Raw genomic sequence first — 18,084 nt, 5'->3', positions numbered from 1 at the left:
ATATTACAAAACTGTAGTAATTAAAACAGTATGGTATTGACACAAAAATAGACACATAAATCAATAGAACAGAATAGAAAATTTAGAAGTAAACCCCCAATTATATGGTCAATTAATCTTTAGCAGAAAAGAATATCTAATGGGAAAAGGACTGTTTCTTCAACAAATGGTGCTGGAAAACTGAAGAACTACATGCAGAAGAATGAAACTGGACCACTTTCTTACACCATGGAAAACGTAAATTAAAAATGGATGAAAGACCTAAATGTGAGACCTAAAACCATGAAAATCTAAAAAGGGAATACAGGCAGTAACATCTCTGACATTGACCATAGCAACTTTTTTCTACATATGTCTCTTGAGGGAAGGGAAACAAAAGCAAAAATGAACAATTGGGACTATATCAAAATAAAAACTTCTGCACAGCAAAGGAAACAATTAACAAAACTAAAAGGCAACCTATGGAATGGAGGAAGACATTTGCAAATGGACATATCTGAATAAAAGGTTAGTATCCAAAATATAAATAACTTCTAAAACTCAATACCCCCAAATACAAACAATCCAATTAAAAAATGGGCAGAAGAGGGGCACCTGGGTGGTTCAGTTGTTAAGTATCTGACTCTCGGTTACAGCTCAGGTCATGATCTCATGGTTCGTGAGTTTGAGCTCTGCATTGGGTTCTGTGCTGACCATGCGGAGCCTGCTTGGGATTCTCTTTCTCTCCATCTCTCTGCCCTCCCCCACTCATGCTGTCTCTGTCTCTCAAATAAATAAATAAACTTAAAAAAATGGTCAAAGACATGAATAGACATTTCTCCAAAGAAGACATACAGATGGCTAACAGACACAGGAAAAGATGCTCAACATCATTCATCATCAGGGAAATGCAAATTTCTGCAATGCAAATACAATGCAAAACCACAATGAGATAATCACCTCACACCTGTCAGAATGGCTAATATCAACAATACAAGAAACAACTGGTATTGGTGGGGATGTGGAGAAGGGGAACCCTTGTGCATTGTTGATGGAATGCCTACTGTTGCTGCCATTGTGGAATACAGTATGGAGGTTCCTAAAAAAGTTAAAAATAGAACTACCTTATGATCCAGCAATTTCAGTATTGGGTATTTACCCAAAGAATACAAAAACACTAATTTAAAATGATACATGCACCTCTATGTTTATGGCAACATTATTGATAGTAGCCAAATTATGATAGCAGCCAAGTGTCCATTGATTGATGAATGGATAAACAAAAAATAGTATATATTAAATACTATTCAGCTATAAAAATGAAGTCTTGTCATTTGCAACAACATGGATGGAGCTAGAGAGTAAATGCTAAGCCATACAAGTAAGAGAACACACAAATACCACATGGTTTCACTCATATGTTGAATTAAAGAAACAAAAGAAATGAGCAATGGAAAGAAAGGAGAGAGAGGGAGAGATAGACAAGCCAAGAAACACACTTTTAGTTATAGAACACAAATTGATTACCCAGAGGAGAGGTGGGTGAGGGATTGGTTAAATAGGTGATGGGGACTAAGGAGTGCACTTGTGATAAACACTGGGTGATGTGCGGAAGTGTTGAATCACTATATTGTACACCTTAAACTAATATAACACTCTGTTAACTAATGAATTAAAATAACAACTAAGAAATCACTAAAAAGAAGGAAATAATGAAGAGAAATCTGGGTTCTTTCTGAATGAAGCATTTTGTGTTATGAACAAATCCTTTCAGATGTATTAGTTCATAAAACTTTTTCCTTTGTAATAGGGAAAAATGGTAACTTAAATGTTAACCCATAGGGAACTGTGATCCTTCCACTCACTGGATTACTGTATGGTTACTGAAATTGAATGGTTGCAGGTGAATCACTGTATTGTATACCTGAAACTAATATAACACTGTATGTTAATTACACTGGGATTAAAATTTAAAAATAAGAACATACAGGGGGCACCTGGGTGGCTTAGTTGGTTAAGCATCCGACTTTGGCTCAGGTCATGATCTCACAATTTGTGGGTTCGAGCCCCTAAGTCAGGCTCTGTGCTGACAGTGTGGAGCCTGCCTGGGATTCTTTCTCTCCTTCTCTCTCTGCTCCTCCCCAACTCGCACCTTCTCTCTCAAAAATAAATAAATAAACTTAAAAAAAGGAAAATGCAAATTGTAACCACAAAGAATAAACTGGAAAAAAAATAGAAATGTTCTTGCTGCATTTTATATATTTCAGTATGTTCTGTTTTCATTTTCATTTGTTGAAGATACTTTCTAATTTCCTTTTTGATTCCTAATTTGACACATGGGTTGTTCCAGAGCACGTTGTTTAATATTCATGTATATGTGGATTTTTTCTATTTTCCTCCTGTTATTAATTTGTAGTTTCATATTATCATGGTCAGAAAAGATACTAGATATGATTTTAATATTCTTAAATTTCTTAAGACTTGCTTTGTGACATATGATCTATCCTGGAGAATGTTATATATCATCATTTACTCTAGTCTCAAATTGTACAGGTTTAGACAGTTTGAGCCTATTCAAGCTGTTTTCTGTGTTGTTTTGACAAGACCATATCATTTTTTGAGCACTTCCTTACTTTCTATTCCATTAAGATCTTCCACACTAATCTTATACCTTCCTTATTCCATCTCTGAAATCAATGATTTGTCCAAAGAGCCCTGATTCCTTTCATTAGGAACAATGATCTGGGTGCCAGATGTTCTCATTGCAACTGGGATAGAACCATTTTAATTACATTCTGTGTTTCCAGCCTTACTACGCCCTGAAGCTACAAGTGTTTTAATAAAAATATACTAGCTGTAGCATAATACTTGGAAAATTAGTTGAATCTTGGTTTTTCCATTTTGATGGAGTAAAACAGACTCTGAATAACTGAACTAAAATATTTTTAGATATTTCTTGTATGACTTACTACTGATTTCCACTTGCATTCCAGGAGCAATTACCCTTTGGAACTGAGGGTTTATTTTGTCTAAAAAGAAAGTTTTCATAACCCTTCTTAGCTGGAACCAGAAATGTAACCAAGTAGAGAACAAATATATTTACACTGTAATATGTCAAAAATTAGTTAGTATAGTCTAGTTCTTGGACAAAGCCATGGGCTCACATTCCCCAAACCTCCTCTGTAAATGCAACCAGTTACCCTGGAGATAATTCAACAGACTGTGAAAGAAAAAAAGAATGTAGACTGAATAGGGACCTCAGGACTTGAAGAACTACACCACAGTGAATTCCCTGGGTTTTCTTTATATTACCTACATATCCTAGACTGGGTGCCTAAGTAGTCTACAACCCTGACATGGCCAACAGGCACTGACCAAAAAATTATCCAAAAACAAAAAAGGAAAAGGAAAAGAAAAGCCTTCCCTCCCTAGACAAAAATCTGGGAAAGGGAAGACTTAGCAGGCAGATCCATACCCAGTGGCAGCAGCTGTCATCTGCCTGCAGTAGCTTCACCAGAAGAGCTGTGGAGGGGGAAGAAAACTACCCATCCCCATGCTCCACACCAGCCAGAAGCAACAGCAGAATCTGATCTTCCCTAAGCGATAACAACTGAACCCAGGGAAGGCCAACACATTCCCTGCCCCACATTGGGAGCTTGCAGATGAGCTCTTCCATCTGTAATGATAATGCTAGTTGGTTTAGTGTCTCTAAGTCCTCTACCCAATTGCACAAGACAGTCCAAGGCCAATGTTTCCTAATCTTTCACTCACTAACAGACAACCACCTAGTTCCAGTATGTCCTGGCCCTTCACCTAATGGGTGAAGGTACCCATGCTGGGTACATCCTGGCTCTATACCCAGTAGCAGATGGTGAATTAGACCAGGGTCTCCTGACCTTCCACCTAGACCAAAGGCTCCTGGTCCTCCACACAATGGCAGAAGGCAGCCCATCTTTGACTATGCCAGCAGAGATAGAGTGGGAAGCCCACTGGCACTAAGTAGCTAGATAACAGGTTAGGGGAAATGCTTTCTGTCTCATGGGGCCAAATTCCCCACAACTCAACTACAATGGGAGATGAAGGAAGCATCTTCTTTCTCTGCATGTGGTACCAGTAGGAACTAAAGCAAAGCCAGAAGAATGAAACCAATCAAAATAGCATTGTAATGTCTCAGGAAACTAAATTGCCGTTGAAGCTACAGTCTATAAAAGTAGGCCAGAACCTATACACTACACAAGGTGATTGCCTGATAAAATAAAAGCTATAAATAGGATAAAGAATCTCTTAATCTAATGCTCAAAATGTTCAAAATATAATTGAAAATCATTTGTTATACCAAGAATCAGCAAGATAAAAACTTTAATAAGAAAAAGCAATAAAATGGCACCAAATACTGACATTAATTAGATATTGGAATAATCTCATAAAGATTTTAAAACAGCCACTATAAAACTGCTTCAAAAAGTAATTAAAATTTTGCTTAAAACAAAAGAAAAAGAAACAAAACCTCAGCAAAGGAATACAATTTATATAAAAAAATAAAAAATATATAACTGAAAAAACATGATAATGAAACAAAAATTAAACTGGATGGGCTCAATAGTAGAGCAGAGATGACAGAAAATAGAATCTGTGAGCCTGTGAAGAGATCAATAAAATTTACTCAACCTAATGAGAAGAAAAAACATTATTGAAACAAAAAGGAAGTGAACAGAGTATTAGAGAATTGTGGGGGGGGGGGTAACAAAAAAATCTAATATTCATAAATTTGGAGTCCCAGAAGGAGAGGAAAAAGACTGTGAAACTGACAAAATATTTATACTAGGGTTCTCCAGAGAAGCAGAACCAATAGGATGTGTATATATACAGACTTACAAGGAATTGGCTGATGTAATTATGGAGGCCAGCAAGTCCAAAATATGCAATGTGGGCTGGCAGGCTGGAGACATGAGAGAGCTGATGATGCAGTTCCATTCTGATGGTCAGCAGGTGGAGACCCAGGTGAGCCAATGGTGCATAAGAAGTCCAAAAGCAATCTGCTGAAGTATTCCCTCTTGTTCTGGGCTGCCAGTCTTATTGTTCTAGTCAGGCCTTCACCTGATTAGGTGAGGCTCACCTACATTATGGAAGAAAATCTGCTTACTCACAGTTCACTGATTTAAATATTAATCTCATTCAAAAAATCCTTCAAGTTGACACATAAAATCAAGCACTACAAGTCCACCTCTTGCAAACTTGGCACCTGTATGCATCTCCTTAATAAACCATACTTAATCTCCAAATAAAGAAAATAACAATGCTATCCTTCTACTTAACATAGTAAAGTTATGCTGCATGCAACTGAAAATGCACTTTTTCACCAGAAAAGGTTGCAAAATTCCTTGTGTGATATATACTCTTCTCCTTGATTACTCATAACCTAAATACCATGATGTAAAATTTAAAACTCTTAAATACTGCTACATAAAGCCAATACATCTTATGTTCTATGTTAAGGGGGTAAGAGAAGGAAGAAAACAAAGATATTTTAGGGGCACCTGGGTGGCTCAGTCAGTTAAGCATCCGACCTTGGCTCAGGTCATGATCTTATAGTTTGTGAGTTCGAACCCCGCATCGGGTTCTGTGCTGACCACTCAGAGCCTGGAGCCTGCTTCAGATTCTGTGTCTCCCCCTCTCTCTGCCCCTCCCATGCTAATGCTCTGTCTCTGTCTCTTAATAATAATTAAACATTAAAAAATCTTTAATACACATGCACAAACATATTCATAACAAAACAAAGAGGAAACACTCATGGCAATTATAGTCCTCATTTCTATAACTGGTCATATAGTCATAGTTGGTATTTGTAACTTCCTTCTTCCACTACCCATTCCATATTCTATTTGCCTTCAGCCAGCACCTCAGCTGGTTCCTTATCTGGTAGAGTGACCCAAACCTTCATTCCTGAAGAGTCTGGGCCATAAGTAGTCCTCCTTGGATTGGGTTGCATAAGTTTCCATTGACCTTAATCACAGAGCATGGTAATACAAAGTTATGCCCTGTATTCCAGACATACTTTTCCTTATCTTTATTGTGGAATAGCAGACCAATTTCCTTTTAGCAGTTAGGACCAATCACTCCAGCCAGCACAGTAACTCCTTTCTTTACCCATTTATTCAGAGGCATGAGACATTCAAGTGGCCAGGTGACAGTCTTAACTTCCAATTCAATGGAATCATTGTTTTTTCTCCTGGTGAAAGCAGCCCTCCCTTTGTAACTAAGGTCTGTAGGCAAGTGGAGCATATGGTTACAATTATAGGAAGCAAAAATTTTGCTAGTGGGTAAGTAGGGGTTATAGTGTTGCTACTCTCATTTTTATCTCTTGATTACTGGACCAATGAATCCTGGCTATGGGAGAACCAGTATCATATCTTGAACACTGATTCAGAGCATATACAGCGTTCTGGGGAAACTTGCTCCAGCACTACAAGGTTTTGCCACCTACCTAGAGTTGTGATTGAGTCTTCAAAAGGCCACTCCACCATTCTAAGGTACCTGGTTCAGCATGGTAGGGAGCAGGGTAATACCAATAAATTCCATAAACATGGGCCCACTGCTGCACTTCATTTGCTGTGAAGTGAATAACTGCATTGCTGTGTGGTATACCGTGAGAGTGGATAAGGATTTCTTTAAGTCCACAGATGGTAGTTCTGGGAGGATCGTGGCATGTAGGAACCATAAATCAGTATCCAGAGTAAGTGTCTATTCTAGGAAGGACAAAATGCTGCTCCTCCCATGATGTAAGGGATATAATATAACCAACCTGCCACTAGGTAGCTTCCTGATCACCCTGGGGAATGGTCCAATATTGGAAACTCAGTATTGCTCTTTGCTGCTGGAATTTGGGGCACACAGAAGTGGCTCTAGCCAGGTTACCTTGGTGAGTAAAAGTCCATACTCCTGAGCCAAGGCATAAACTCTATCCCTGACACCATGGCCACTTTGTTCATGGATCTTGTGAGCAATGGCAGAGATGACACGGTGGCTGGTGAAAGAAGCTGACTGGTAGCCACAAAATGTGTCATCCTATCCATCTGGTTATTAAAGTTATTCTTTTCTGAGGTTATCCTCAAGAGGACATTAACATGAGACACAAATATTTTTGCATTTTCACCCATTCAGAAATGTTTATCCACATGCATCTTCCCCAAATTTCCTTGTCAACAATTTTCCATGTTCCTTCTGAATCCCTGACCATCCAGTCAAACTTTGGCCATAGCCCATGAAGTGACCATTTCTCCTTCCAAGAAAAATGGACAAACAGGTGCATTGCTCAAAGTTCTGTGCACTGGAGTTTCCTCATAAAATTAAAAAATAAACTACCATATCATCCAGCAATTACACTTCTGGGTATATACCCAAGGAAATGAAAATAGGATATCAAAGAGATGTATGCACTCCCATGTTTTTTTGCAGCATTATTCACAATAGCCAAGATATGAAAGCAACCAAAGTGCCCATAAATGGATGAAGAAGATGTAAAATTATATATATATATATATATATATATATATATATATATATCTGTTATATATATATAATATTATGTATATAATGGATAAAGAAGATGTAATATATATGTATATAGTATTATTATTCAGCTGTAAGAATGAAAGAACTCCTGCCATTGGCAACAACATGGATGGACCCTAAGGACATCATATTAAGTGAGATAAATGAGACACAGAAAGATGAATACTGTATGATATCATTTATATGTGGAACCTAAAAGGGCCAAACTTGTAAAAACAGAGAGAAACATGGTGGTAACCAGGGGCTAGGTATGGGAGACTAGGAGATGTTGTTTAAGGGTACAAATATACAACTAGTATATAAATAGGTCCTAGATATCAAAAGCAAAGTATAGTGAATATAAACAACAATATTATATTATAGTCATCAAACTTAACAAGAGACTAGATTTTAATTATTCCCACCACTAAAAAAGAAATGACAATGTTGGACACAATAGAGGTGCTGACTATTGCTACAGTGGCAATCATATTACAATACATAAATTTATCAAGTCAACATGTTGTACACCCAAAATTTACATAATGTTATATGTCAAATATATTTCAATAAAAAAACCTGAAAACAAACAAAAAAGACCCTCAGCAAGAAATAGGATAACTTAAATTTGGTAAAGAACATCTACAAAAAACCTACTTCCAATATCATACTTAATAACGAAAGACTGAACGCTTTCCCCCTATAATTGGCAAAGGGGTAAGGATTTATGTCCTTACCACTTACTCAACATAATACTGGAATTCTACCCAGTGCAATAAGGCAAGATAAAGAAAAAAAATAGAAAATTAGATTGAAAAATAAAAATGCCTCTATTTGCAGATGACATGATTGTTTATATAAAAATTACATGGAATCTATTAAAAAGTCCCAGTATTTACTGCAAAAGAAAAATCTCAGTATTTAGTGTAATTGAGATCAGCCATGTCACAGGTTAAAATACCAACACATTAAAGTATATCCCATTTCTATATAAAGTAACAATGAAGATGTGGAAACCAAATTAAAAATGCAATTCCATTTATAATTACTTTAAAGAAAAAGTATTACTTAGTGCTATAGATTGAATTATGCCCCACTCCCCAAAATTTATACATTGAAGCCCTACCCCCAATGTGACTTTATTTGGAGATAAGGCTTTTAGGAAGTAATTAAGGTTAAATTATGTCATAAAGATAGAGTCCAAATCCAATAGGACTGGTGGCCTTAAAAGAAAAGGAAGATCTCTCTCTTCCTCCCTCCACATGCATGCACTGAGGAAATGCCATGTGAGCACTTGAAGAGAAGCTCTTACTAGAACCCAATCCTGGTGGCACCCTGATGTCAGACTTCCAGGCTTCAGAACTGTGAGAAAATAAATTTATGTTCTTTAAGCCACACAGCCTATGGTAATTTGTTATGGTAGCCCAAGCATACTAAGACACTTGGGTATGCACTTAGAACATGTACGGTATTTGTATACTGAACATTACAATATACTGATGAAAATAATCAAAGAACTAAGCAAATGGAGAGGCATACTATGTTCAAAGATAGAAATATTCAATATAGTAAAGATGTCAACTTTCTCCAAATTGATCTATAGGTGTAATACAATTTATTTTTTTAAATTTTTTTAATGTTTATTTATTTTTGAGACAGAGAGAGACAGAGCATGAATGGGGGAGGGGCAGAGAGAGAGGGAGACACAGAATCGGAAGCAGGCTCCAGGCTCTGAGCCATCAGCCCAGAGCCCGACACGGGGCTCGAACTCACGGACCGCGAGATCATGACCTGAGCTGAAGTCAGACGCTTAACCGACTGAGCCACCCAGGTGCCCCAATATGTAACACAATTTAATATCCAAATTCCATCAGGATTTTTGTACACATGGACAAACTTATTTTAAAATTGATATGAAAAGTCACAGGCCCTGGAATAGCTTAAATAATCTTGAAAAAGAATAAAGTGTCAGTCAGGAATGACTTTGTGTGATAAGAAGACTTACTATATAGCTACACTACTCAAGACTGTGTGGTATTAGTGCAGGTATAGGCACATAGATCAGTGGAGCAGAATAGACAGCCCAGAAATAGAACCACACAAATATGTTTATCTTGTTTTTTTACAGTGGTGCAAGAACAGTTCAGTGGAGAAAGGATAGCCTTTTCAAGAAATGGCACTGAGGTAATTGAACATCCATAGTCAAAAAAATATATGTTGATCTAAACCTAACACTTAATATAAAAATTAACTCAAAGTGAATTACAGACTTAAATATAAAACTTTAAAACTTTAAGGGGAAAAATACATAAAATATTTGGGGTTTAGGTCCAAAGAGTTCTTAGGCCTGGCAGCAAAAGTATGATCAATAAAGGAGAAATTGATAAATTGGATGTCATAAAAATTAAACTTTTACTCTGCAAAACCCATTGTAAAGAGGATTAAAAAATAAGTGCAGACTAGAGGAAAATATTTTCAAATCAAGCCTCCAACAAGGAATTACTATCAAGAATATATAAATAGTTCTCAAAACCCAACAGTAAATATACAAAACAAAGAAAAACCAACAAAAATCCAATTAGAAAATGGGCAAAGACATGAGGATATAGAGACAGATTGCATATAAGCACATGAAAAGATGTCCAATATCATTAACCATGAGGCAGATTCAAATTAAAAACACAATGAGATATTGCTATACACCTATCAGAATGGCTAAAATAGAAGTTAGTGACAACATCATATGCTGGGGAGGATATGGAGACATTGGATCACTCTGTGTTGCTGGTAAGAATGTAAGATGGCACAGTCGCTCTGGAAAATAGTTTGGAAGTTTCTTATAAAGCTAAACATGCAATTATTGCTATATGCTCCAGAAAACGCACTCTTTATCTTAAATAAAACTTTTGGTCACACAGACAACTATACACAAATATCCATAATAGATTTGTTTGTCATAGCCAAAAATTGGAAACATCCCAGATGCCCTTCAACAGGTAAATGCTTAAACAAACTGTATTATATATACACCGTGGAATATGACTCAGCAATAAAAAAATTAACTATTGATACACCAAACAACTTGGATGATACAGAGTATTATGCCAAATGAATAAAAGCCTGTCTTAAGCAGCTACATACTATTTGACTTCATTTACATAAAATTTTAGAAATGACAAAACATTAGAAATGTTGAATACATTTGTAGTACCAGTGGTTATTGACTGCAATGATGGGACATGAATTTATATATGTGATCTGTGTAGAAGTTGTTTTGTGCCAGTCTCAGTCTGTCAATAACCAACGTTGTGGCTGGACTGGCCCTTGTGGTTCTTACAGAGATTGCAAGATGCCCTCAGCAACAACCATCAGGAAATTTTGAAAATAAAAGTTTATTACTTGCACATTCTGGAAATTATATAACACATCTGGAGCATCACAGCAAGGTCATGGGGAGTCAGGGGAGAGAAGGTAAGGACCTAGGATTCTCCTTTTATTGGGGTGTAGGGTGGGGGTCTTAGGTTTCCAGGGCTCACTCATTACTAATAAAGTTAAAAAATAGCAGGAAATTAAAGTATGGGAAGAGAAAAAACAAGTGGCCCAAACGATCTCTAAAACAAAGGAGTCTGGGGTGGGGTGGGGTGGGGGCAGCCCAGCTTTTATCTAGACTTGTAGCTGGTACTGTGTTTATTCAAGATAGTCATCTTAAAGTGGATACCTCAAAGAAAATGAATAGTGAGGTATCTACTTAATAACCAAGAGATCAAGACTTCCTTGAAAAGGAAAGGCCCCAGAGGCAGTGCACACAATGGCAAAGGCCCTCTGTCCATTGCTCCCCCTGCATCCACCTTGCAGCAATTTCTTCGTCATCCATCTGTCACGTTGCAGCAATGACTTTAGCTGGTTGGGAAACAAGGTCATCAAAATTAACAGTTTAGTGTGTAACTAAAACCTGGTGAAACCTAAAGTAAAGCTGAATTCAGAAAATGTGCAATGGCAGGGCGGCAGAAATCAACCACAATCACTGGAGACCCTCGGGGATGCAGATATTCATGGCAGGGGATATTTGATTATGTTGGCAATTATGTTAATTATGCACAGGTATTTACTGTGGTTTCTCTCCTCAAATACGCTACATGCAGACTGATTAAAAAATTCTCCAATGCAAAAAAAAAAAAAAGAATAAAATAAAGTGGATACCTCTTTTATGTAGATGACTTGGCAATCAATCAAAGCTTAAGTCAAGGCACTTGCATTTCAAAAAGAAAGGCCAACTGTCAGAGCTTACACATAAAGCTTGGGAAATTTGAGTAAGATTGGTGAATTTTATCGATAAAAATATTCTAGTTGTCATACTACAGTTTTGTAAAATACTACCATTGGGGGGAACTGGGTAAAGGGTACAAGGGATCTTTCCGTATATAATATATATAATACATACGATATATATTGTATATATATATATAACATATAATATATATAATTATATATAATTATAATAACATAATTATATACAGCATATATAATATATATAATATATTACAACTGTATGCATATCTATAATTATCTCAATAAAAAGTTCAACAATAATAAGTCTGTCATGATGTGCCTAGGCATTGTTCTAAATACCATGCTCCACTAAAAGGAACCAGAGCTCTTTATAGAAATGTGTAATTCCAGGGCTGGGAGTATAAACGTCTAAGGAGAGCGTGGAGCATCTAGCTGCAAAAAATAAGGAAATGGTCAAAGATTAATGGGGAAATGTAAAAGGACATAGGATCCAGTTTGAAAAGGCTCCTATGGACCAAAGTTGGAATACTTTGACCCTAAAAAAATTAGTTCACTGTAAATGATTGAATTGGAGGTTACTATTACTCCTACTCTTTACTCTGCAAACTGATAATTCAAGGCAAAGAATTAAGTATATACCCTGCCTTTAAGGGAGAAACAGTAGTCCATCCACACTTGGTAAGAGAAAGTTCATGTTTATGGATGAAAGTCAGCTAATAAAAGTAGAAGGAAAATTAGAATTACAAAATCACCATTTTATAACCAAATGGCACTGAACTGATTGGTTCAGTCAAAAGTTATCAATGGATTCCTAAACAATTAGGCAAAAGTTGAAAAGGAACAAGATATTCACACACTGTCAAAATAACACCCCTCAGATTACTTGCTTATTGAAAAAGGAAAACTGTACCTCCATAATGGAGAAATCTGAAAGTCATTATCTTAATGAAGATATAGCATTTTGTATCATTACTACTGGAATAACTTGACATCATGAACCTCTTATGTGATGCAATATGAAGTATACAACATCTGCCAAAACAACATACTTGCCAAAATGTGTAACTTGAATCTAATCAAGCCTTTAGACCTGACTTTTAGCTGTATAGGAAAAATATTGGGTAGAAGAGCAATCTAAAAAAGGACACTGTAGGGAAAAAATTAGGCAAAATCAGTAAGTGATTGGCCTGGTTGATTATTGTGATTTTTTTAAACTTAGAAGTTTTTTTTTATTTAAATTCCAGTTAATTAACATACAGTGTAATATTAGCTTCAGGTTTAAAATTCAGTGGTTCATCATTTATATACAACACCCAGTGTTTATCACATAAAGTGCCCTCCTTAATCCCCATCATCTGTTTAACTCATCCCCTGGCACACCTCCCCTCCAGCAACCCTCAGTTTGTTCTCTATAGTTAAGAGTCTGTTTTGTGGTTTGCCTTTCTTTTTTCCCCAATGTTCATCTGTTTTGTCTCTTAAATTCCACATATGAGTGAAACCATATGGTATGTGTCTTTCTCTGACTTATTTTGCTTAGCATAATACTTTCTAGATCCATCCATGTCATTGCAAAAGGCAAGATTTCATTCTTTTTGATGGCTGAGTAATATTCCACTGTATATACATACCACATCTTTATCCATTCATCAGTCACTGGACGTTTGGCCTCCTTCTATAATTTGCCTATTGTTGATAATGCTGCTATAAACATAGAGGTGCATGTGTCCTTTTGAATCAGTGTTTTTGTGTCCTTTGAGTAAATGCCTGGTAATGCAATTGCTGGATCATAAGGTAGTTCTGTTATTAATTTTCTGAGCAAACTCCATACTGTTTTTCCAAGTCCCAATAGCTTATTTTTCCTTTTTTTTCCATTGCCTCAGAAGATATATCTAGAAAAAAGTGCTATAGATGTCACAAAGGTTACTGCCTATGATCTCTTATAGGATTTTGATGGATTTCTGTCTCGCATTTAGGTCTTTAATTCATTTTAAATGTATGTTTGTGTATGGTGTAAGAAAGTGGTCTAGTTTCATTCTTTTGCATGTTGCTGTCCAGTTTTCCCAACACCATTTGTTGAAGAAACTGTCTTTTTTCCATTGGATATTCTTTCCAGCTTTGTTGAAGATTAGTTGTGGGTTCATTTCTGGGTTTTCTATTATGCTCCATTGATCTGTGTGTCTATTTTTGTGGACTGGCCTGGTTAATTAAAAACAAAATTCAAGGTCATGGGAAAAATGACAGTGAGATTGTTCCAGATTAAAAAGACTAAAAAGAAATAACCAAAATTAATGTGTGAATTTTAATTAAACCTGCATTAAGGGGGAAACTGTTTATAAAGCACATTTAGGCAACAATTGAGGAAATACACACACACACACACATATGTATATATATTGGGAGTTAGATGAAATGGGGGAATTATTGATTTGTAGACGTGATAACGATACTGTGGCTATACAAGAAGTTATGCCTTGTTAACCTTAAAAATAAAGCTGACATTTATTTTTAGTAGCAAAATTGGGTTTATTTGGGAATAGCAGAGAATTGCAATCCAGGACAAGCAAGCTATAGCAAAACCATAGGTAAGTCCAACAAACAAAGGAGAGTAACATTAAGGAGAAGGAGGAAGTTGGGAAGGATTGTTTTGAACAAAAGTCCTTTGGAGAAAAGCAAGATTTAGGGTGATACCCATTTCTCGTTGGCTGAGCTGCAGGGGTAGTGGATTTCTTGTAGGAGATGCAATGTACATCTTTCCCTGTTAAGATAAGCCTGCATTTGACCATTCTTTCCTGTTGAGATGCTTCTGTTAGGGGTCTGTAATTGACAATTCTTCCTATAATTGGCACTGAATGGTAGCATTTTCCTACCAGCCTCCCCTTCCAGCATCCCCAGCCCACTTCAGTGAAGTTTTCCATTAATTATTGTCACAGCCTTTATTCCCAGGACATGAGTGCTGAAATATTGAGAGATGAAGTGGCATTGATGTGTATATATGACTTAAAAATGTTTTTCAGAAAATATATACACACATGCATGAATGTAGATATATATGACAAAATGCTAAGAATTATTGAGCCTAAGCTATGGATAGACCTCTGCTTGTAGCCAGTGTGTGTAGATGTCACTACCTAATTCAGGAAGCGCTTTTTGGAAGATTTCTCATTGTTTTCCCAGGTGCTGAATACACCTCAGGTAAGAAGATCCATGCTCATTTTGTGGGGTCTCTCCTCTGGCCAGGCGAAATGATCACATCAATCTCCAAAGAACAAAGTTGCAGCTTCACATGCATGCTTGTCAGAGCTGTTAATTTTTCTTGGTATAGATGGACAAATTAATGTATTTTTTCTTCTTTTACCTCTTATTCTTAAATGTCACTTACACAAGTGACCTTCTTGTCCTGTACTGAAGTAACATACAGTTTCTTTCTTTGAGTCCACTGGTGTGTTGTAACATAGTACTGTGGGTCATCATTTTTATTAGTGCAATTACACACTACACACTTTGTCTGCATTTCAGTTTGTCTCTTCTACACTAGATGAACAGTGCTTTTTATAAATTGTTCTGCCTGCTTCCACATGCATGCTAGATAAAAGATCTGCAGCATTTTCAGTGTTTCAATATTTTAAGGGTAGGCTTCTGATTTGAATGAACAATAGAAAATAATACTTAGGAGAAGAGGGAGCTGATAGGCTCAGCCAGAATTTCAGGCCAGTAAAGGCTGTTTTGATAGGGTTAAAGGAAGGGTCGCTACATCATATTCAACAAGTGGCCAATCAGGCTGATGCAATGAGGCTGCTCGGTAACTTACTAGGAAACGAGGGGCGGTGGGCACGCGCTTGAAAGGCTGCAGGCGCCATGGGCAGAGTGAGAAACGGCGCAAACACCCAGCAGCTGCAGGGGCAAAAACGGCCCGGGGATCCCGCCGCAGCCTGCGCAGCCATCGCGGTCATGGGCGCGCGGCGCCCCCCTTTCCAAGTCCGCGTGGGGAGCCACGCGGCGGGGAGGAAGCCGGTGGCCGCCCGGCGGGATTCCGCAAGGTTGCGGCGGAAGCGCTGGTGGTGGCGAGCCCGGGAGGCAGCCTCCAGAGGCCCGCTACCAGCCCCGAAGCCGCCGGCGCCCGCCGCGTCCCTGGGCGAGATGGACCTGGGCGCGCAGCGGGAGCGCTGGGAGACGTTCAGGAAGCGGCGGGGCCTCAGCTGCGAGGGCGCCGCCAAGTTCCTGCTGGACACCTTCGAGTACCCCGGCTTGGTGTACCACACCGGCGGCTGCCACTGCGGCGCGGTCCGCTTCGCCGTCTGGGCCCCCGCAGACCTGCGCGTGGTGGATTGCAGCTGCAGGCTGTGCAGGAAGAAGCAGCACCGGCACTTTCTCGTCCCGGCCTCGCGCTTCACTCTCCTGCTGGGCGCCGAGAGCATCGTCACGTACCGATCCCACACGCACCCAGCGCTGCACAGCTTCTGCAGCAGGTGCGGGGTGCAGAGTTTCCACGCGTCTGTCTCTGACCCCGGGGTTTACGGCGTCGCCCCGCACTGCCTGGACGCGGGCACCGTGCGCAGTGTGGTCATCGAGGAGGTCGACGGTGGCAACTGGGGAGAGGAGGCCACGAAGGAGCTCAAGGCCATCCAGAACGCGTCTGCGGAGTGAGCCCCTGCCTCTCCTGAAGAGGAGCAGTGACTGGGGCCGCCACCCGCCTGAAACGTGCCCGGTGCCCTTCGAGGGGGCCACCTCAGTGCTTGTGAAGGAATTACTGTATGAAAGAGGTCGGTTTCTGGACTGGGGAACCCGTGATGTCGCGCCAAGCTTCCACCCCTTCCCTCTCAGTGTGTTTCAACGGACTTGCTTATAATCAAAAAACTGAGCACACATGTGTCTGTGAACCGCCCTAATCTTTCAATCTAGTCAGCAAGCAGTGTCTCTACCTTTGCAGGTCGCCTTGCATAACACTCAGTTGTATTATTCTTCCTACAGTTTTCACAGATCATTTTCAGATTATTCATATGTACTGTACCGTTATGGTGCTATTGTGAGCAAGATTGTTTTTAATGGTCGCATCTGGCATGTAAGACCACTCACTATATCTAAACACTTTTGTAGACCTTTACGAGGATGTTTTCTGTTGATTATCTGTGTGCCTGTGTGTGTTAGGTATGCCCTCACGTTTTCGCTACTTAGGGATGTGCGTTATTTTCGGTCACAGTGTTTATTTAATGTATTTGTATATAGTAGGTTTAAGGTTCATTAGTGTTACATACCTCATTGCACCTATGTTTTCAAATGATGTTGCCATTTTGCTTGGTTTTGTTTTAGAAACTGCCTCTGGGAAGGGGGATGGGGAGACAAGAATGAGAAAAGATATCTGTGGACTGTATGTACACCCTCTTTAATGTTTTGAAATTCCTATCTTGAATATGTGTTAAGTATTCAGATAAAGTGTTCAGAAATGAGTACCTAATAACTGAAAAGTATGTATCTCTATGTTGTACATTACAAATCAGCATTAATTTATATGTAATTTCTTTATACCTGAGATTTTTATCAGACAATAGGTGGTGAGTGTCTTTTCTTGTTAAATGATATGTATAAAAACCATCATTTAATAGCTTCATAGAATTAAAAAATGTAGATCTTACATAACTCATTTAACCAACCTGATGGATGGATTGATTACCTGTTTTCTGATGGATGGATGGATGGATGGATGGATGGTTCTGATGGATGGTTACCTTTTTTCCCAACTTTTCACTATAATAACAATATTTTGAAGGAGTAAAGTACAAATAAATATTCTCAGTGTTCTCTCACTTGGATAAAAGGCCTGGAGCTCTTTCCATCTCTTGCTGTCTGTGTATTCTGTACAAGTGCATACAACATGCACTGAATTGTTTAACTTGACATATCTATCAACAAATTAAAAATGAACTAAGTAGGCATTTGTTTCCATGTATTTTTCAAATAACATGACAGCCATCACACAGAGAAGCTATCATCCTTCAATCCTTACCTCCCATTTATCATCATTCCCCCACCCCAGACTGGCAGAAGAGAATTTATGACCTGGTTTTCCTAACATGTACCTCTACTCCTGAAGCTCCTCCTTTGTTATTTGGAATAGCTTGGTCCAGCCCTTTACCATCTAGAGGTTGGGTTGAGGTAGAAAAAGAATAGAGAGAGAGAGACGATGAACATACATATATGCCCCCCAGGAGATTCGGTCATCTTGGTGGTCAGAAAATAAATGTACCTAGAGTTAAACCTATATGATAT

At 38.4% G+C, this 18,084-nt stretch overlaps 1 protein-coding gene across 1 annotated transcript; it reads left to right on the top strand.

Annotated features, from left to right (window-relative positions):
- The first annotated feature begins 15,675 nt into the window (after positions 1–15,675).
- Positions 15,676–17,728, top strand: CENPVL3 (centromere protein V like 3). The gene has a single exon (XM_042974563.1). It carries the CDS (start codon positions 15,676–15,678, stop codon positions 16,462–16,464), a length of 789 nt encoding a protein of 262 aa, XP_042830497.1. The 3' UTR covers positions 16,465–17,728.
- Positions 17,729–18,084: the final 356 nt, after the last annotated feature.

This window comes from Panthera tigris, chromosome X, assembly GCF_018350195.1.
Source record: "Panthera tigris isolate Pti1 chromosome X, P.tigris_Pti1_mat1.1, whole genome shotgun sequence".
NCBI classification, from domain to species: domain Eukaryota; kingdom Metazoa; phylum Chordata; class Mammalia; order Carnivora; family Felidae; genus Panthera; species Panthera tigris.
The sequence above is the reverse complement of the archived record's forward strand: the minus strand, read 5'-3'. Positions and strand labels throughout refer to the sequence as shown.